The sequence below is a fragment of the Mustela putorius genome, unplaced genomic scaffold, assembly GCF_011764305.1.
Source record: "Mustela putorius furo isolate JIRA1106 unplaced genomic scaffold, ASM1176430v1.1 tig00000450_pilon_pilon_pilon, whole genome shotgun sequence".
Lineage (NCBI taxonomy): Eukaryota > Metazoa > Chordata > Mammalia > Carnivora > Mustelidae > Mustela > Mustela putorius.
Genome location: NW_025421385.1, coordinates 9,340,216 through 9,360,253, shown reverse-complemented (window position 1 = coordinate 9,360,253; position 20,038 = coordinate 9,340,216). Strand labels below are relative to the sequence as shown.

The following is a 20,038-nucleotide window of genomic DNA, read 5'->3' as shown; positions in this document are numbered from 1 at the left end:
GTACAAGTTTAATATGTCATGGCTCTCGCCTTCTCTGGGCCCACTGAGGCACCCCGCTTCCCCGTCTCCACAAAGTCAGGCGTCCCTGTGGGCCCTGTGCCAGCCAGAGAGCATTGTGCGCCCTTGCCCGTGGACGCACGGGATGGCGGGAGCGCGTCTCCCAACTCTTCTCCGCGGCCCACAGGGACAAGGGGAGGGGGCGCTGAAGGGTGCACGGATGGCAGAGGAACACACAGAGGGGAGGTGGCCCAGGGAGCGGCTGCCCCCCCCCACCACACCACAGAATTTTCAGGAGCTAGAAGTAACCCCTGCCACGTTGAGCCACTGAACCGGAGTTGTGTCTTAACGTAGCACGGGCTACACCGCACCCACCCCCCCTCTCCAGGCCAGTGTAGCCGCTCATGATGGCGCCAGCGTATGAACTCACCCTGACCCTAAAGCAGGAGTCTGGAAACATGTTGGCTCAATGAAGCAGACATAGTTGAAAATGAACCATTTGGAAAACTCTCCATCCTCCTTCAAATAAAGAGCAGAAAGAAGCAAAACAAAACAAAAATTTACAAAAGCCAATAAAACACTTTGGGGAGATTGAGTTCTTCGGTTGATGTGTTTAAGTCACCCCAGACAGATGGATCTGTTGCAGTGCAGATGGGCCTGGTGTTCCCGTGGCACACCTCTAAACAGAAGGGACAGTGAGTTCCCATGAACTGTAGCCAGATACCTACAAGAGAGGAAGCACGGACGCCTTCCCCCTCCCCGGGGAATTAAGGTTTTTCTTGAGGAGCCCTGTATGCTTGACCCTCTTCTTCTGATAACGTTAACTGCATTTTCTAGTACCTTGGAAATGTCTTCGTAGTTAACATCTACTTCCCACCGGGGCGCCTGGGTGGCTCAGTTGTTAAGCGTCTGCCTTTGGCTCAGATCATGATCCCGGGGTCCTGGGATCAAGCCCCACATCGGGCTCTCTGCTCAGCAGGAAGCCTGCTTCTCCTTCTCCCACTCCCCCTGCTCCTGTTCCCTCTTACGATGTGTTTCTGTGAAGTAAATACATAAAGTCTTTGGGGAAAAAAAAAAAAAAAAGATCTACTTCCCACCATCTTTAGAGGTACTTGTGTGAGCAGCTTTTTCTAACTTGCTTCTAAAATAGGAATTCTTGGCCTTGTGGTCCCCGTAATATCAGGTGTGTGCATCAGTGAGTTGTAGCTGGGGTGCAGGGGTGCAGGGGTCCCAGATGGACCAGGGTCAGCCACTCACCGCAGATAAAACCCAAAGGCAGAGAAACAAGTGGGTCGTGGAACAGGAAAGGGATTTACTCCAGTGAGGCCAATGCTGGGAAGACAGTGGACGAGCATCTCAAAGACAGTCTCTGAAGTCCTGAAAGTAATTCCAGGTTTATCCAAGGAGAACATGGGGCAAAGGTGGGTGGGCACGTGCAGGTGGGCTGTGAAGGCCATGTGCGTCCCTGGCATGGAGTCCGTCATGGCCAAGGATGGTCTTGCTGGCTCAGGGCAGGCCAAGTTACTTGGGGGTGGGGAGCGGGGGTGGGTTTCGGTTCCCATCACGGGGAGGCTTCGCCCACAGATAGGGTCTTCCGTCTGAGCGGAGAGACCAGCTGGAAAGTTTGAGGTCCAAAAGGAGGCGGCCGAAAACCTTCTTCAGAACCACAGACGATTATAGGGTTCCTATTCGTGTGCATTGCATTTTTCTCAGATGGGGAGCCCCCACTGATGCTAACATTTCTGGGAAGGGGCTTTATACCTTGCATTATCTTTTGAAAGGGACGGGTGACTCGGCTAAGGATTCAGAGCTGGAGCTTTCCAGACAGAGTCCAGCTCCCGTCCCGTCCGCCGCATCCCGGTCTCCTTCCTCCTTCCCTTTCCTTATCACGCGCGGACTGACGGAGCGCTGCGAAGAGAGAGATGGGTCACCTCGCAAGTGGACAGGAGGTAGTTCCCTCTTGGCCCTCAAAGCTTCCAGCAGTTTCCCCCAGTCAGCTGTCTGAGCGAGACCCAGTATTTCAGTCCGTGGGGTCACTGTGGAGAGCACCAGGGCTCCGGACGCCCAGAACCTCGTGGTAAGAGGTCACGGACGGCAGAGCGGAGATCTGCTCTCCACCTCTGGCCAAAGGGGAGGTGAACGGGAAAGGAGCTGAGCCGGAGGAGAAAAGAGAGGCTCGTTCTGCTTCAGAGCCAGTGGCCCTGTGTGGCTCCGAGTAAGGTGTGAGATTTTTGTAGGATGGGTTTTGGAAAGGAGAGAAAGTTATGGCAGAGAAGGGAAAAGAGAAGGCAGTAAGGAGAATGCAAAGACCCCCGGCTGGCGGCTGTCTCTGTCCCTGTAATGATCTAAATAAATCCGTGCAGGCTGGGGGATGGGGGGTGGGGGCTGGGAAGAAGCGGGGAAGCGGGCGGAGCTTGGAGACTCTCACCGCAGACACTGCGCTCAGCCTGGATGTGGAGTCACCCCTAATTTCTAATGTAAGTAGGCTTAGAAGCACAAACTCTGGGGCATTTTTATAGGTCAAAAGCCATGCCTTGGGGTTCCTGGGGGGGCACAGTCAGCTGAGCATCTGACTCTTGGTTTCGGTTCAAGTCATGATCTCAGGGGGGTGGGATCGAGCCCGGAGTCGGGCTCTGCACTCAGCATGGAGTCTGCTTGAGATTCTCTCTCTCTCTCTCTCTGCTCCCACTCATGCGCCCATGCTCTCTGTCGCTCCAATAAATAAATAAATACATCTTTTTTTAAAAAAAGGCCACGTCCTTAATGAGAAACAAGCAGAATACCTCTTTTAACAAGGAATCCTTTGGGAAACTGCAGAAATAAGGACCTAAGAGGGATAGGAGCTAAGTGGCCTTGGGAGGTCACAGTTCCCTTTTACTTTCCGTCTGGCTCACAGTGCTGTGACAGACCCTTTCTTAGTTCTCATTTTTGTTCCAGCTTAGGTGGATTTGTGTTCAGTTTTGTGGTTAAAACAGTCCCCAAGGTTGATCTGAGAAAAGCTGTCGTGTTTATTCACTTGTGGTCTGCTTTGTCTTTCATGCTCCCTGCGGGGACACGTCTGTGAATACAGGACAAGGTGACCTCCTGCTTCTAGAGCTGTGCAGAAAATACCCATGATCCGTGCCTTCCTCAGCAAAAGAGGACAAACACTCTGGCCTGAAATCATCATCAGCACCATGGAAAAACCAAGTTTTCTCAAAGAGAGAAAATATGAAATCAGAGACCATGTAGCCAACAGGAAAAAACACAGGGTGAGAAGTCCGGAGAGTGATATCTAATAGCAAGTCTTCTCAGGGCTTCAGTGTCTTATAGCAAATCAGAAATCATTCCTGTCCTTTCCACTTCAGGATTGCTTTGGGAGGAAAGAAATGACATTTGGAAAAAATTAAAATAACATAACTGTTTCTAAGACAGCACTAAGCCTTATGCCACAAAAACAGCAAGAGAGATTATCTTATGCTGGCTGTTCTAGACACAGGAGACACTGTTGGTCAGCCAACCACAAACCCATTCTTTCCCATTCCTTTTTCTCTCTTGTCCATCTCGACCAAAGAGTTGGAAAAAGTCCCTTTTATAGCTAATGCCAGGCATGTGACACAGTTCTAGCCAAGGAGACTTCAGTGGAAATTTGTGGGGGCTTCTGGAGAAAGCCTTTTGCCTTTTTCTTACAAAAGAGACAGAGCTGCTTGAGATCCCTCTCTTCTTTCTACTTCAAATATCAATGTAATGGCTGGAGCTGAAGCAGCCATTTCATGATCATCAGGACAACAGGCCAACATGCTAATGATGTAGTAGGTTGGGTCTGAGGACCCAGAAGGGGCCCAGCAGGACCCGCAAAGGTGGTCCTCAATTTTATGCAGGATAGAAATCAAATGAAAGCCAAGAAAGTGGAAGCAGAGTTTATTGAATAGCATAAGTGACAGGTAGAAAATAGCAGACAGAGTGTCTGGGAGACTTGGAGAGGATATGAAAATGAGTCTCTTTGTTATTTGGGGATAGGGGCGTATGTTGGAAAGGGGCTCTAGGATACATGTTCCTTCAGAAATCTTTGATAGGGTCTGACCAAAGGTGAATGACTGAGTAATAGGTGTTATTTTATAAATAATGGAAGGTAGAGGGTGTTGATTCCAGTGTGGGCTGAAGTTTTTCAAAGCTAATGTTCTAAAACACGTTTGGGTTCCGGCTTTCCCTGGACGTGATGAGGTATTGGGTGCCTAGGACAATAATGTGCTTCCCTGTTGGAGTGGGAACATAGCTTCTTGGGTTTTCAGACAGAAATATAGGGGGTGCCTGGGTGGCTCAGTTTGTTAAGCGTCTGCCTTTGGCTCAGGTCACGATCCCAGGATCCTGGGATCAAGCCCCACATCGGGCTCCCTGTTCAGCAGGAAATCTGCTTCTCCCTCTTTCTCTGTCCCTCCCTCTGCTTGTGTGCTCTTCCACTCTTTCGCAAATAAATATATAAAATCTTTTTGTTTTTTAAAGATTTTATATCTTTATTTGACAGAGAGAGACAGAGCGAGAGCATGAACATGGGGTTGAGGGGGATGGAGGAAGAAGCAGGCTTCTCGACGTGGTGCTCGATCCCAGGATCCTGGGATCATGACCTGAGCTGAAGGCAGATGCCTAACAACTGAGCTACCCAGGTGCCCTAAAATATTTAAAAATATACATCTAGGGGCGCCTGGGTGGCTCAGTGGGTTAAGCCTCTGCCTTCAGCTCAGGTCGTGATCCCAGGATCCTGGGATCGAGCCCCACATCGGACTCTCTGCTCAGCAGGGAGCCTGCTTCCCCCTCTCTCTCTGTCTGTTGCTCTGCCTACTTGTGGTCTCTCTCTGTCAAATGAACAAATAAAATATTTTTAAAAATAAAAATATACATCTAGAACATGAGAAAATAGGGCCTCATGAGAAAACAGCAAAGATGGAAACTTCCTAACATGGAGTCCCTTCAGCTTCTCTACCTCACCAAGAATTATGGTGCAGAAAGAAAGAGCTGAGAGCTGCTACCTTCCCTCCAGCTGACCTAGCTCGAGAGTCCTGGTTCATCTGAGACTTTTAGAGTTGAGTTTTCTATTGCTTCCAGCCAAAGCCTTCCAAAGTACTCCTGATACACCGGCTACAATATGTTATTACTGAAAGATTTTACTAATTTTGTCCAGAAGGGAATGACCATGTAATGATCCAAAATTTCACTGTCCTTTTCAAAACAGTATTATGAAGCAAAATTGAAGAGAAATTTTTTTTAAGAATTTGGGGCACCTGGGGGTTCAATCAGATAAGTGTCTGCCTTCAGCTCAGGTGGTGATCTCAAGGTCCTGGGGCTGGACCCAGGGAAGCCTGCTTCTCCCTCTCCCTCTGCCTGCCGTTCTGCCTGCTTGTGCTCTCTCCGTCTCTCTGTCAAATAAATAAATAAAATCTTAAAAGAAAAAAGAGAATTTATATTTTGGGGCACCTGAGTGGCTCAGTGGGGTAAGTGTCTTATACTTGGTTTCGGCTTAGGTCGTGATGTCAGGGTCTGAAGATAGAGCCCCATGTTAGGCTCGCTGCTCAGCAGGGAGTCTGCTTGTCCCTCTTCCTCTGCCTCTTCCCCTGCTCCCACTCACTTTCTCAAACAAATAAATCTAAAAAATGAGAATTTCTATTTCAATAACTTCTAAACATACAGAAAAATGCATGGTTGTAGATGCATACTTTATATAATTTATCTTTTTAAATTTTTAATTTTATTTTTAATTCCATTACAAATTTATTTTCTGAAAGTTTTCAAACATGCAGAAAAACACACGCATCCAGAAAGTGTTTCCTTTCTCACACAACCACAGAAGGGGTCATCCCCCAGCCTCCCAGCCTGCCTTCCTCCAGAAATGGGGAACTTAGCTCTACACAGGGCAGCCTTTTTTCTTTTTTGACCCCTCATTGCTAGAAAAGTCTTCTGAACATTGAATTAAAACTGCTCTCTGGGGTGATGATGTGCAGACCTTATTATACAACCCCTTGTGGCATTTCTCTGTCTCTGCATCTTGGAACCCGCTCAGAAAGGAGGTATTTGGGAGGAGGGTTGAGGATGCCGCGGAAACAGGCTGAGGTGGGAGCACATTCCAGAGGCCTGAGCCTCCTCCTGAGCGGGAATGTGGCCCTGCCCTCTTCCTCCCCGCCCCGCCCCCCAGCTAGCTGCCTGGCTCTAGCTCCGGGCATAGGAGGGTGCGGGAGAAAGACCTTCGTTGTCAGAACCACTTGAGCCGACAACCCCTGAGCCGGCCAAACCCAGGCCAGATAATCGTCCGCCATGGGAGGTGCCCCCCGAGTGTGGAATTGAGCACGCAGGCAGCCAGACGCGAGCTGTCCGTGGCATCTGGCCCCACACCCCGACCTGGGACCGGTGGGCTTTGTGTGGGTCGTTAGCTGTGATGCGGGATGCAGGCCTGACCGGCAGCTGCTCTGCCTGTGTGCGGGGCTTGGTCTTGGCCTCAGAAGTGAAGAAAGCGCCCCGGGGCCCCAGAGCCCACAGGCGCCCATGCAGGCAGGCTTCCTTTCAGCCCATCCAAGCAGCAGGTTTTGTTGACCTTCACTCGGAGACCTGGAGGGAAGGAAGCCGCCCAGGGCCCTCGGGCAGAGAGGGCAGGCGGCGCACAAACTCCTGGGAGAGCCTCTGAGTCACCCGCACCTGGATCTGCGAAGCTCAGCGCCCGGCACCCTCCCGTGCTCTGAAACAGTCCCCCGGGGAGGCCAGGCTGCTGGAGGAGCGCCGAGAAAAAGCAAAGCAAGCCCTCCCCCATTCCCTGGAGCTCAGGTCGTAGGTGCAGCCCTGTGTGTGCAGGTGTGCGTGCAGGGGTGTGTGAGATTCCGAGGCATTTACTCCTTTTTCACAAACATGATAATGAACTTCTGACCACCCTCCTACGAAGGCCTCCTGACACCCAGCCCACCGCGTAAAGGCCAACGGAGCCAGGCCAGCTCTCCCAGGGAGACCTGAGAGCCCAGCGGGGTCTCATCTCTTTGTTCAACAAGGACCCCTGGAACACCAGGCACCGGGTGTCCTATGGCAGCCGAACAGATGCAGCCCTCGCTTTACGGAGCAGCGGAACGGGGTTGGGGGATGCTCGGAGTGATGGCTAGCACCTCCCTAGGGCCCCCTCCAGCCCAGCTCTGTCCCAGACCCTTTCCATGCATCTTCCTTCTCACAAATCCATGCAAAAGCATGTGAAGCCCCAAGCAGGTAAGCAAATTGCTCAAGACTGCCCAGCGGGGAAAGGGTAGATCAGGCCATCAGGCTTCAGAGCTGCCTTTGACTCCTATGTGCTGGTCACCATTGGAGGATGTCAGTGGAGTAATTCACGGTCATGAGCTGAACGCTGGTAAACAAAGGAGAAGCATCCCACTCTGCCTGTTGTGTTGGCGCGCCCACTGGGTAACACAGTTGTGGGAATTTCCCATTTCTGGAGGAATCTTGGCTACAAATGAAGAAGGAATGAGAGAATCGAACCGAACTGTTGACAGGGGTTACAGCATGGAGGGTTGGGGGCCCTGCATCACAATGAGGAGAAACGAGACATGTGCTTCCTGATGGGAGGCGCACACCCCAGCCACGAGTCGGAATCTGCTCGAGCTTCTGTCTCTCACACCCCCGCCCCCGGGCCACAGATCACACAGAGGGCAAACAACCCCAGCGACCACACTCAGCGGGGTCCCGTCTTCCCCTTGATGACGCTCCACGCCGTCGAGAGCCTCGCTGGAGAAGGGTGTCCGGAGTGTTCACGGGGCTTCTAGGAGTGGGGGGCCTGGAAGCCAGCCCAGGGGAGCAGTGAGTGTACCGGAGCAGACCAGGAGGCATGCGGAACAGCCCCAGGAGCCTGGAGGTTTCGCCAGGGAAGCTAAGGGGGTTCAGAGTCCCTGCCGCCGAGTTTCCTGTGTGCTTTTCATCCTCTGAAGTCGGTAACTAGACCTTCAGGCACAGCGAGGGTGAAGTAGGAAGAATCGAGATGTAAAGAAGAACCACCGTCAGCTCATCGGTGTTCGGCAAGTGCTCCCATCGGGCCGGCCATGACCGGCACCCCACAGGACCCCAAAGACCGGTCTTGGTCCTACCAGACCCATCGCAGACTTTGCCGTCTGCTCCTTGAGATGCTTCCTTCCCTGGGACTCCAGGACCCTGTCCCTGCTGGGTGCCCCCCCACCTGGCGGGCATCCCCCCACCCAGGCCAGCACCCAGCCCCTGGGGAACCCATCCAGGGCCCAGGCTTCAAATGCCATCGGATGCCCATAGCCTCTATATTTCCATCTCCGCCCTGCCCCCGCCCTCGGACTACAGGCCTGCGTAGCCCACCGCCCGTGGGACACCTCCACCGGCGTTTGAACGAGGCGCCCCAAACACGTGACCCAGCCACCTGCTCCTCCCTGCGCCGCCTCCATCCCACGCCAATGCCGACCTTCCAATTGCTCTGGCCAAAAGCATAGGGTTGTCCAAACTCCTGTCTTTTCCCCATATTCGTATCTGCTCTAACAGCAAAACCCATTGGCGCCCCCCTCAAAAGCCTACACAGAATAGGACCGGTTCTCTCCAGCCCCCTCCCACCCTCGCTGCGGCACCCTGGCCACAGCAGCCTCCCTCTCTGCTCCCTGCTCTCCCTCCCTCTGCCCTGCGCTCAGGTTTCAGTATCCCAGACCTTGGGACGGTCTGATGAAAACCGCATCTGAGCTCGGCTCTGCTCTGCTCCCATCTCTCGAGCCTCCTCCAGCCCCTCCTCAGGGATTTGCACTGGCTGTTCCCGGCACCAGAAATGCCCTTCCCTGAGACACCCACGGGGCTCTTTCCCTCCATTGCTTCAGTTCCTAACTCAGACGTCACTTCTCAACGAGGCCCTCCCTGACCCCCGTTTAAAATTGTCCCTCCTCCCAGCATTCTCCTGTGCCCCGCAGCACTGTCACCATCTACCATGTTAATGGATTTTGTTTGTGGGATGTCCCCTCTGTGGCAGGGACGACTTTCCTCTGTTTTGTGTGCTGCTCTTTCCCCAGCGTCTAGAACAATCCTGGGCACACAGCAGGTGCTCAGAAAATATCTGTTCCCTAAATTCATCAGCCGGGGTCAGAATCACTGCCACGGGTGACCACAGAAGTTGTGACTTCTCTGCTCTCACGGGACGAGATGGAACTAAGGGGACTCATTTATTCACTGGGCAGGCTCTCTGGTTGCCACTAGGAATCAGCATTCCTGCTCCGTGAGCTGATAATACAGAGGGAGGAGGGTGACAGAGAAATAAGGAAATAAACAAAGGATTTCTTCTGTTGGAGAGGGAAGCATGCGAAGGAGAAAATCGGAGAGGGGAAGAAGGCAGGACATGGCGAGCTGGTCTGCTCCAGGCCACTCGAACAAAGTTCCGCAGACAGCGGGCTTCAACAACAGAAGTTTATTTCTCACAGTTCCGGAGACTGGAGGTCCGAGAACCCTGCGCTGGCAAGTTGGAGTCTCCAAAGGCCTTTTTCCTTGGTCTATAGGCGACCAGCCGTCTTCTCTCTGGGGTTTCACCAGTCTTCCCTCTGCACCTGTTTGGGTCCTGATCTCTGCTTCTTACAGGGACATAGATTGGATGAGGGTCCATCCACGTGGCCTCATTTTAGCCCAATCGCTTCTTTATAGGGCCTGACCCTAAACACAGCCACATGCTGAGTGTGAATTTGGAGAGACACAATTTAGCCCATAACCGGGGGTGAGGTGGGTGGAGAAAATTGAGGCAGAGACTGGCCAATGCTTTGAGGACACCTCCAGGGGCCACCCCACTCTAGAGGTCCTAGGCATCAGCAAGGCCAACAGGGCAGTTCAACTTCATTCTCTCTTCCCCTGGCCCGAGAGCCCCCCCAGTCCACCTCCCACTCGCAGCTCCCCGTGAGCTCCGAGTGTATCAGAGAGAACCAAACTCAGCCCATGGGGAATCTAACACTGGTCAGACCCTGGATATATTTTTAAGGCATTGCTGACAGGATTGAGACATTCTACTCCTTTGGCAAAGAGCCCAAGAGAAGACCAGCTGAGGTTGTCCCCGGTTTTAGGATCCCAAGATCTCCTCAAGCCCAGGGGACTTGGAACACACTTTCTAGGGACAACTGTGCTACAGCAAATGTTCTGGGCCTTTCTCGCTTTCCTCAGTTCCCGTTCCCAACCCCCTTTTTTGCTTATTGTGGGTTCAGCCGGGTCCAGGTCCTTGAAAGGATGAGGTCTCTCACCCTCCTCCTCGACCCTGCCCTCCCACTGTCCTCTCTCTCCCTGCAAAGGGCCCATCATTCCACCTGCCCTGGGGGCCTGACCATCCTTTTCATCTCTCGAGGGAAGGGATGCATCCTCTCCACACAGGGGCTCTAATTCCCCCCCCACCTCCTGTCTGCTGCCTGCAAAGGCCTGGCCCGTCTCAGAAAGCCTCTACTTTCCCCGCGGGCTGCATCGCATCGGTGTTTCTCGCAGCTGAGCTCCTAGAGCCTGCCACTACCCTTCCTGCCTGCATTTCTTCCTTAATTCTTCGCAAGCTGACTTTTTCCCAGCCCTCTAATAAAACTAAGCACTCGAAGGTCATCAAGCCAAGGATCTCTTCTGAGTCCTCATTCTTGAATTTTTTTAAAAGTTCTTAAAGTACGATCCACAACCCCAGGGCTTGGACAGATGACCCTGAGATCAAAAGTCAGATGCTTAACCGAATGAGCCACCCAGGCGCCCCTGAATCCCTCTTCATACAGACCCTTCCGAGGTTTACAACCACTGGCCACTCCCGCCTTCCTCCAGCTCCTCTCTAATCTCTCGGGCTGCTGCGTTGGGGCTTTCCTCCATCCCTCCCAGGCTCAGAAGCCCGTCTCCACTCCCCTCCAGAGACAGCCTCTCCACCACCTCCACTGCTCATGTCTGGCCTTTTCTACTGGCTGACCTTGCTCATCTTGAGCTCAGCTCAACCCCAACCACCCCCACCAGCCGGCTCCCTGGTTCTCCTGTCTCTGTCGATGGTGCTGCTCTGTCCCTGGCTTCCTTTCTGCCTCCTCGCTGCCTTTTCGCCTCTCATGTCATCAGGCCCCACGGACACAGACGTTTATTTCTTCCAAAGCTCTTCCCTCTTTCTCACTCTACTTTGAGATTTCCCTGGACTCCAGACTCCCCAGGTCCTGCTTGCCTCCCCCCAGCACAGCCAGCATGAATTTCCTACAGGGGAGTTGGGGAGGACCCATGGCCCAGCAAGGCAGTGTGCATGTAAGACTGGCTCTTTGTCCCCTATCCCTGTAGATGGCGCACTCCAAACCTGGGGGGAGTGACCTGAAAACCCAGCAGGCTCCTGGCTCATTCAGCCACTTGTCAGAGATGAGGGGGGCGGCCACTATAGTTCACTGAGTCTAAGATGCACACAGTACCATTGCTGCAGTCTGGGCACAGCCAACAATTTACACAGGTGAGCAGGCAGCATTGCTCCTTTCTTAGTGGTTCCTAAAACCATGGTTCGTCTTACCCCTGATCATGTCTTAGATTCTATAAGCTGTAAAGCTCAGGTGCTGGACTTCACGGTGGGAAAGTTTCTACAATATGTACAGCATGGCGCTAGGCAGAGCTTCGAATGATGTGATGCTAGAGAAGGAACAAAAGAGCGTGAGAGTTAAAATTTTAAAAGCCTGGTCCTCCCTGAGATCTTACCTCTAAATTGTGAAACAGAGCTAAGAGGAAAGAAATATAAAAACAAGTCTCAAACAACCCATGAGCGCATGAGAGCTGAAATGTACATCTGTGAATCTGAGGACCTACATATAAACACTATTTCCTGGGACCTCATCATTCCAGGAGGGCTTCCTGGAGGAAGCGAGCTTCAAATTTAAAAGAAAAGGAAAGTGGGCCGGAGGGCACTTTGTATCATTTCGTGGGTACACTGTTCTCAGGAGGATTATATCTCCATTTCACAGAGGAAGAAACTATGTGGGCAGATTCTGAGCATCCTACCTGGGACAGCCACACTTCATAACTGAATTTGTGAGCAAAAGGACAAAAGCCCAAGGAATGATATGAGTCTCTGCCAGTTGTTTGCATTTACTTTATTCCCCGGTTCATCACCTGGGGGGTTGTCCACAGTGGATTGAATATCTGGTCATTCCCAGTCTTTCATGAATGTCTGTAAGGGGCACCACAGTGTCCCGCTGGCCACTGGGGACGACTCCTTCCAGAACATGCTCCAGAGACAGCCTGACCCATAGCCTTCTCAAGGTGAGCAGGTTGGGGTGAGAAGAGTCGGGTTGGTTTGGGAGCCTGATGGAGGTCTCCGGGGTTGTGCATACACACCTGTGACAGGAGAAGGAAACAAAACCTTCAACCCCACCCAAGGCTCCATTCTGGGTAAGCCGTCCCCCCAACTCCCCTCTCCAGTGGAGGAAGCAGGGATATGTGCTGGGGGCCATATGTTGTGAGTACAAACAGGCTAACTGCAGTGTCTGCCCTGATGTCAAGGACTATACCCCAGAATGGGGGGAGGGGCCGCAAGCTGGAGGGGAGAAGGCAGCTGCCTCCACCAGCACCTGACAGCCGCCCTGACCCCTGACTCAGCATCGGTAAGCCGGTGGGACAGGTACTGCCTCTATCTGACAGGTGAGGCAAGCTGGTTCTGAGAGTCAAGGTCACATAAGGGGCCCGCGTCATAGTCTCCGTTCTCTCCGGGGCATCACGCCTTGGATCCCCCCAGATTCCCCCGGTGTGGAAGTGGGCCACAATATCCTCACGTATAGAAAGCTAATAAAAGGCTGAGCCCCTTTGGGGAGTTAACTCGATGCTCAGTGCCTCCTTAAACCCGCTACACCCGCAGGGCAACTGAGGCACAGAGCGTTGAAGTGACCGGCCCAGGGTCGTGCACCGCCCGGGCGGGGACTGGGGGGAGGCAGGCGGCGGACTCCCGCCTCGCGGCCCCGCGGGCCAGGCCCGGGCTGCCCATATAAGGCCGCGGCGCCCTGCAGCGTTTCCAGGCCCCAGGGGGCACCCCGCGCCCCCCCCCGGCCTCCTGCGCGTCCAGGAATGTGTGGAATCTTCCTCCCCGGCTGCCGCCCGCCGCAGGGAGGGCTTCCCCTCCCGCGCGGGGCCCGCGATCAGCCCCCGAGCCAAGCCCCGCGCCCGCCCGGCCGCCCGCAGCAGCCGCCTGGCCGCTGGGGGGAGCGCGGCGCCTTCGGCAGCGGGACGCGGGGGCGGGCGGCGGGGCGCCCTCACCTGCCCCGGGCCGGGCCGGGCGGGGAAGGCCGGGGAGGAGGCGGGGGAGGAGCTTGCGCGGGGCCGGCAGTCCCGGCCCAAAGTGAAACTCCCGGCACTTGCGGGAGCGCGGGGAGCGGGGACGGGCTGCGCGCCCTCGGGCCGGACGCGCCCCGGCGCCCATGGCGCTGAGCAAAGGGCTGCGGCTCCTCGGGCGGCTGGACGCCTCGGGGGAGTGCAGCGTCCTGCTGGAGGCGCGCGGCCGCGGGGACTGCCTGCTCTTCGAGGCCGGCACGGTGGCCACGCTCGGTGAGTACGACCCCGCCGCCGACCCGCGGCTGGGGCTGCGCTCCCCTGCTCTCCCGTCCCGGGGGAGCGACGCCCGAGGCGAGGGCGCCTGCCGCGCCCAGAGAAAGGGGCACCTCCCGTCCCCGAGGTGTCCAGCCCCGGCGGCGTGGGGGGCGCGCCGAGACAGCTGGGGCGTGGGGGGCGCGCGCGGGCTGCGGGAAGCCTGTTTGAGTGAGGTGACCCCTGGGGACGCCGGAGTGGCCCTCGGGCTCGGCCCAGGGCGCGGCGGTCCCCAGCTCCTCCTGGGGGGCTGCCCTCGCCGCGCCCGTGGGTCGTTGGGTTCTTGGAGAGCGGGTGTGGCCCTTAACGCCCCGCGCTCCGCGGGGACACATTCGAGATTCACCGCGATCCCAGGGGATTGACTTAACCCCCCCCCCCCCCGGACCCTGTACCTGGTGCTCGTTTTCCTTTGCATCTGTAGATGAAACCACTGATCGCCTGATTGCCGGTTGGTTTGTGCTGGCTAGCTTCTGTTCCGGAGGGACTGGGGGACACAAACACGGGAACATAGACGCCGGAGAAACCTCTGATCGTAGATATTTGGGCGAGAAGCGTCAGTTCTGCAAAGTGCGGAACTCGTAAGCAAACGTGCTAGCCGGTGACCCTACCTTTATGCTGGATGTATTTGACGTTAGACGACACCAAGCCAGTACATTTCATGTCGGAGCTTCAGGAAGTGTGGATACAGGCCTTGTGCCAAGGACTTTAGTGATGATCTCATTTAACTTTCACAATTGCGCCAAAGAGCTACTATTATCCGCATGTTATAGATGAGTAGACTGGGGCCTGGAGAGACCGTGAGACTTGCTTGCCCCAAGGTGACACACCTCTACCTGAGTCCTGTGCTGCGTTTTCAAAGATTTATTTATGGGGGCCGGGGCAGAAGGGGAGAGAGAGAATCTCAAGTCGACTCCCAACCCCTGGTGGGACTTGTTCTCACACCCGGGGATCATGACCTGAGCTGAAACCAAGAACCAGGGGCTTAACCCGCTGAGTATGTTGTGTTTCATACAATGCATGGCTTCCTTGGTGTCACCAACCAGTCACCCTAACCCCTGTTTTGTGGCTAACTTCACTGGGAAGGCCAAAGTGAGCAAAAGCAGGTGAGATTGTTAGAACTTTGAACTTGAACTTGAACTTAAACAAACTTAAGTGAGGAAGGTCACTGTCCTTTAGGTTCTGGATGACCAGTGCCCTCACTCCCACAACACTTAACAAATATTTCCAAGTCTTTTTGCGCCCGGCATCGGTATGCATGGATTCTTCAATTAGGATATACATCCTGGAAGAAGCCTCTCTTCTACTGCAGTTTCCCTATAATCATTTCATTAGCATATAGTTATCGGGCTTGTTTTCAGTGGCCTGGTTACCGAAACAATGTCTCCAGTATTGTCAGTACCATAGTGTGCCTCTGATCCTTGATTAAATTATTATCAGATTTCTCTGGTGTGTGCTCTGTCCTGAAAAAATCCAAGTTTGGTCATTTGCTAAGGTCTTGAAAGAAAACCACAGAAATTTCCATTCCATTTTAGATGTCTACTTCATACCACATTTATCAGAACCGAGAGATTCATTTCATGGTACAAAAATACTCCTTCATCAAAGAGATTAAAATGTCCATCACTTGGATTACGGCGATGCGAAACAAGGTTCCTGCACATTTAAGAGTTCTTTTGAAGTCACTTGGAGAAAAAGACTTTATTTTTTCAGAAGAGGAGATTTTAAAATGATGGATGAAAAGAATAAAATGCACATTTTCCATTTGGAAATTCAGTTCGGGCTGCGATGCGTGTATTTCTGGGGGGTTTTCAGAGCCCTGGATTCCAGTAGAGGGTAGCATGGAAGGCGTTGGCTGGTCTTCAACTCATGTGCAGCTCACATTTGTCACTTAACCTTGCATTCATTTTTCGGTAGAACTTAGGCTCGGATACTTAATTCTTCAAGTCTGCTTTTCTTCAGTGAAGTGAAACTATTTTTAAAAAGCAGCTGTCCTGCCCTTGGTGGCGTTGCTATCCCGGTGGGGGCGGGGCGGGGATTATCCAAGCCTCCTGTTACTAGAAAGTTGTTGTTTGAGGCTTTTCAAGTATCCGAAATGCGCTGCATTTGGACAGAATGGTGCTGAATTTGAAATCCCGTCTGTGCTTCAGAGGGCTGGCTTCTTGGCTTGCCTTCCTTGACAAGGAAAAGTGGACTTTCATTTTTTCCCCCCAGAAGATTCTAGTGTCTGCTCTTGCCAGCGGCCAGATATCTGTGGAAGCCAGCGTAGCTGGTGTGGGGATCCTGACCGCTCACCCTTTCCATGAGGTTCGAGGAGAGGGGTGGGGATGGGGGGGGGCGGCTTCCTCTCCCTTGAGCTGCCGTCTCCTCTGATGGATGTCCCCCGGAGGAATGAGAGGCCAGGGTCACTTACGTGGACTGTTTATGACCATGTGGGTGGGGTGGTTCCCCCCAGCCCGGGAATGTTCCTCCCTCTCCGTCCTGCTCTGAGGCTGATTTATGCTGCTGCTTTTAGGGGGAGCCACGGGAGAACGGCTGCAGGACAGCTCTTCAAGGGACACGTTAGCCCATAAGGATCCACACTTGCAAGGGCCTCTCCCAGCTGGTCGGGGGCTCACAAACAACGGCTTTGCCTGGCTTTGCATTTGCAGGCGGTGCTCAGAGAGGCTTGAGCTGGGCTGTGAGTTCAGCAGAAGCTGGTGATGCTTGGCTGGGCTGTGGCTGGGCGCGGTCCCTCTGTTGGTTCTGCGGTGACTCTGGGGACCATCTCCACGCCATGCCATGGAGCCTGCCAGCGGGAAGGTTGCTGAGGGGATACTTCTAAATCCCTGCTCCTGAAGGAATTAGGTTGAGAGTCTATCTTCAGAGTAGTTCAGTGAGAACAGGGATTTGGAAACAGAAAAGCCAAACACGGTGGCACCAATTACAAAAGGTTTGTTATGTTTTCTCGTTTTCTCGGAGACTTGATTCCAAGGCAGGAGGCTTCCCAAGCACAGGTGTAAAGAAAGCCATGGCATAGCATAGCTGGGGAACAGCTCCCCGTGGCCGGCAACCCACAGTTAGCGCAGATGTTCTTTTATTTGCACATCTGGAGGAAAAGTGCCTGCTGGCTTTCCTTTCGTCTCTCTCGGACTCGGTGTGGACCAGGGGACGGGAACTGTGCCTGTTGTCCACGGGTTTCATTTTCAGAACCAAGCACGGGTCGTCCAAGTCCAGGCCTCTCCCAGCAGCCCCCAGGGCGGGCGTGCGTTGGCACAGGTGTTTGAGAGCGAGGGCAGCCCGAGCGAGGGCAGCCCGGCCTCTTTCCCCAACCGCACGTGCTGTTGCGCAGGGAGCCGGGGCCATGGCGGGGCAGGGTGGGAAGGAGGCCTGGGAGACTTAATTAACTTAATTAGTGAGTGTCCCTAAATTACGCTGAGCTTCTGGGGGGAAAGTTTCTGTGTAAACACCGGGCCTGGGCTTTCCCAGCCGATGTTTATATAAAGGCCACAATATCCTGCTTTGTTTGATTTGCTGACACGGCCACGGAGCCCAGCAAGGCTTCTCGCTGTGGCCTTGCTCCCTTTCCCTGGTTTTGCGGCCCAGAATCAGTCGGTCGGGGCCATCACGTGTGACCTGCTTCAGGGCACCTGAGAGAATCCGCGAGTGGCCAGGTTATCCGCTCTTCTGGGTGGAGACTGCAGGGACACGTGGCGCCTGGCAGAGGCTCCGGGCTGCTGACTTGGGACACCTGCGCAGCCCCCGCATGTCGGCCTCCACGGCTCCTGCACGGGTCCTTCTTCCTACTTGGGGGTAAGCTCGGCAAGGGAGTCACGAAAACGCACACGGGGTTACTGTGTACTTCTGCCTGTCGTTTGCGTACCCCGCCGGTGGGAGTGCCATGGCCTGTCTTGCCAGGCTCCTGTGACTCAGACACCTTTCCCGTAACCCTTAAGTGTGAACATTTCCCAGTGTAGGAAACTAGAAGGAAAAAAAGAATTCCCCCGTACCTGTCATTCAACATTGGTATCTGTCAATAGATTTCAATTCTGTGGCACTTGTCCCTGTATTTTTTAAAGATTTTTAAAAATTTTTTATTTGAGAGAGAGAGAGAGAGAACATGGGTGGACAGGGGAGGGGCAGAGGGAGAGGGAGAAGCAGGCGCCCAGCTGAGCAGGGAATCCTATATGGGGCTTGATCCCAGGACCCTGGGATCATGACCTGAGCCAAAGGCAGATGCTTAACCAGCTGAGCCACCCGGGCACCTCTGTTCCTGTATTTTTTATGAGAAATGAATCTCCTAAAATTTAGTTGGTTCAATGCCAAGCAAGATTTTAATGTATTTGACTTGCCCCCCCCCCCGATTGCATTTGTGTCTATGTGTTTAAGTTCAAAGTTTACTTGACAGACTGAGATGTGGCCAGCAACCGAGATGGTGGTGTGAATTGATTCTGAGATTCTGGCCAAGATACTTTTTTTTTTTTTAAGATTTATTATTTATTTGTTTATTTATTTTGGAGAGGGGCAGGGGCAGCAGAAGCGGAGGGAGAGAAGCAGACCCCACTGAGCACAGAGCCTGATCCCACAATCCTGAGTTCCAGAGATCGTGACCTGAGGTCATGACCTGAGCCAAATCAAGAATTCCCAGGGTAACCAAAAGTGCACGCAGATGCCCCCACTGGCCAGGCACATTTTTAAAAACAAAATGACCACATGGGATCAGTAAACCTTTGGCTGGAAGAGCCGGATGTCCCCACCTTGGGATGGCCCTGATGGGCTCATAAGGAGACAGTCTGAGCTCTTTGGTGGCACTGCCCTAGATCATGGCCGGAGGGGGCCTTGCCCTGTGCCTCTCATTGAAATGAGGAGTTGGGCTAAGGGGCTAGGTCTTCCTGTCATCTGCAGTCCCCTTTCTGGACCTCACTGCAGGTACCCAGGGCCCTAGAATCTCCTACCCAAGCAGTGCCCAGACTGCTTCCATCCTGCTCGTGTCTCTTCCCAGGGTCTGTGACAGACTGCAGCGCCCATGTCCCCTCTGTGTCCCGGGGAAGGGGGTGTGGCCGGGTTGCACCGTATGGAGCTGGACACAGGACACACTGGCTGGGGTGTCCCCAGGTGTGCGCATGAGGCCCCTGGCAGAGTGGCACGAAGCCCAGAGGCGGGAGGAGAGGGGGGTGGTGTCTGTGGAAAGAGAAGGGCCCAGGCTAAGGGCAGCCGCCACCACTGGCCACATTCTGGACTGATCTTCCAGTTAGCAGCAGGGGAGAACTTCCCAAGCTAAGAGGGTAGAACGTATTTTGTTGAACAGAACTGTGGCAAGGGTCCAGGGCACTGGGTCTCAACTCTGGGGTGTTCCTCGGGTACCCAGGTCCCACTTTGGGATTTTTTGGCTGCTCAGCATCTGTCGCGAGACTGGGTCAGCCTTTCTATCTGAGATGAGGAATATTTTCTGTTGTTGCTGGGTTTTCTGCCCACACCTGAAGTGTCCTTAAAGCCCTGGGAAACTGTCCCCGGCTCAAACTTGGGAATTAGATGGGGGTCCCCAAGCATTTCTGGGCACCACGAGTGGTGTGGTCACCAGCTGCCTCAATCTGAAAATCAGATCCATTTTGCAGGGGTGTCTGCTCCTGACCAAGCCGAGGGCTTGCAAGCAAAGCCCCCAGAGCTGCACTAGCATTTCCAGGCCGCATCTACAGCGGGCATCGCTTTCGTTTTCCATGCACTGGCGGGTGTTGTGCAGATACTGGTAGATTTGTCTGGGCGCTGGTGGATGGGGGCTCTCGGTGAGCCGGCAAGGGTTCACCCTCGAGGCCAAGGCAAAACAGCCCAGTTATGGGCACTTCCTAACTGTGTTCAAGGAACGCTGGAAGGAGGCTTCGGGTACTGTTTTGTACATTAAGTCATTCTTGGGGACGATTTAATGCATACCTTGAGAAATATACATGTCCTTGGGGCGCCTGGGTGGCTCAGTCAGTTAAGTGTCAGACTCTTGGTTTTAGCTCAAGTCTGAGCTAAAGCCCTGCTGGGCTGTGAGCTCAGCGGGGAGTCTGCTTTCCTTCTGCCCCTCCTCCCACACTCGCTCAGGGGCACATGCGCACACGCACAAGCTTTCTCAAGGAAATAAATAAATCCTAAAAAAAAAAAAAGAAATATGCATTAATCCTGTATTAAATGGATAGAAATTTATTTCAGGGTATGTTCATATATCATATTCATATAACATTTTGCTTTGAGGATGTTCATTGCAAGCTGCTTTGAATTTTTAGCTGATCACACAAACCCTGGTCCAACTCGATAATTAATAGTGAACATTTATGGGGAAAAAAGGGCTGACGTTTTTAGAGTATTTACCAGGTACCCGGTGTTGTTCTAAGTGGTTTACATGTATTGATTTATTTAATCCTCACTCTGAGGTCGGTATTAGTTATCCATTTTACATCCAGAGAAAGCGAGGCACAGACCAGTATAAGAGCTCACATCCCTAAAAAAAAAAAAAAAAAAAAAAAAGAAACTTTTCAAGGGTGCCTGG

General features: G+C 53.4%; 1 protein-coding gene and 1 long non-coding RNA gene across 6 annotated transcripts in view; one reads left to right on the top strand and one right to left on the bottom strand.

The window, feature by feature from the left end:
* Positions 1-9,388: 9,388 nt before the first annotated feature.
* On the bottom strand, positions 9,389-14,226 carry LOC106003614. Of its 2 annotated transcripts, XR_001176206.2 has the most exons (3): positions 13,926-14,226; positions 12,070-12,294; positions 9,389-11,592 (listed from the first exon to the last, which is right to left on the bottom strand). It is a non-coding gene; the product is annotated as an uncharacterized LOC106003614 (long non-coding RNA). The 2 variants fall into 2 exon arrangements; XR_006606796.1 differs by lacking the exon at positions 9,389-11,592 and having other exon boundaries at positions 12,030-12,294.
* Positions 13,258-20,038, top strand: part of SYNJ2 (synaptojanin 2) — a 94,940-nt gene continuing 88,159 nt past the window's right edge. For all 4 annotated transcript variants that reach the window (XM_045080120.1, XM_045080121.1, XM_045080119.1 and 1 more), the window contains exon 1: positions 13,258-13,494. In XM_045080120.1, the coding sequence (XP_044936055.1) occupies positions 13,368-13,494 (127 nt within the window). In that variant the 5' untranslated portion in view covers positions 13,258-13,367. The remainder of the gene's footprint in view (positions 13,495-20,038) is intronic.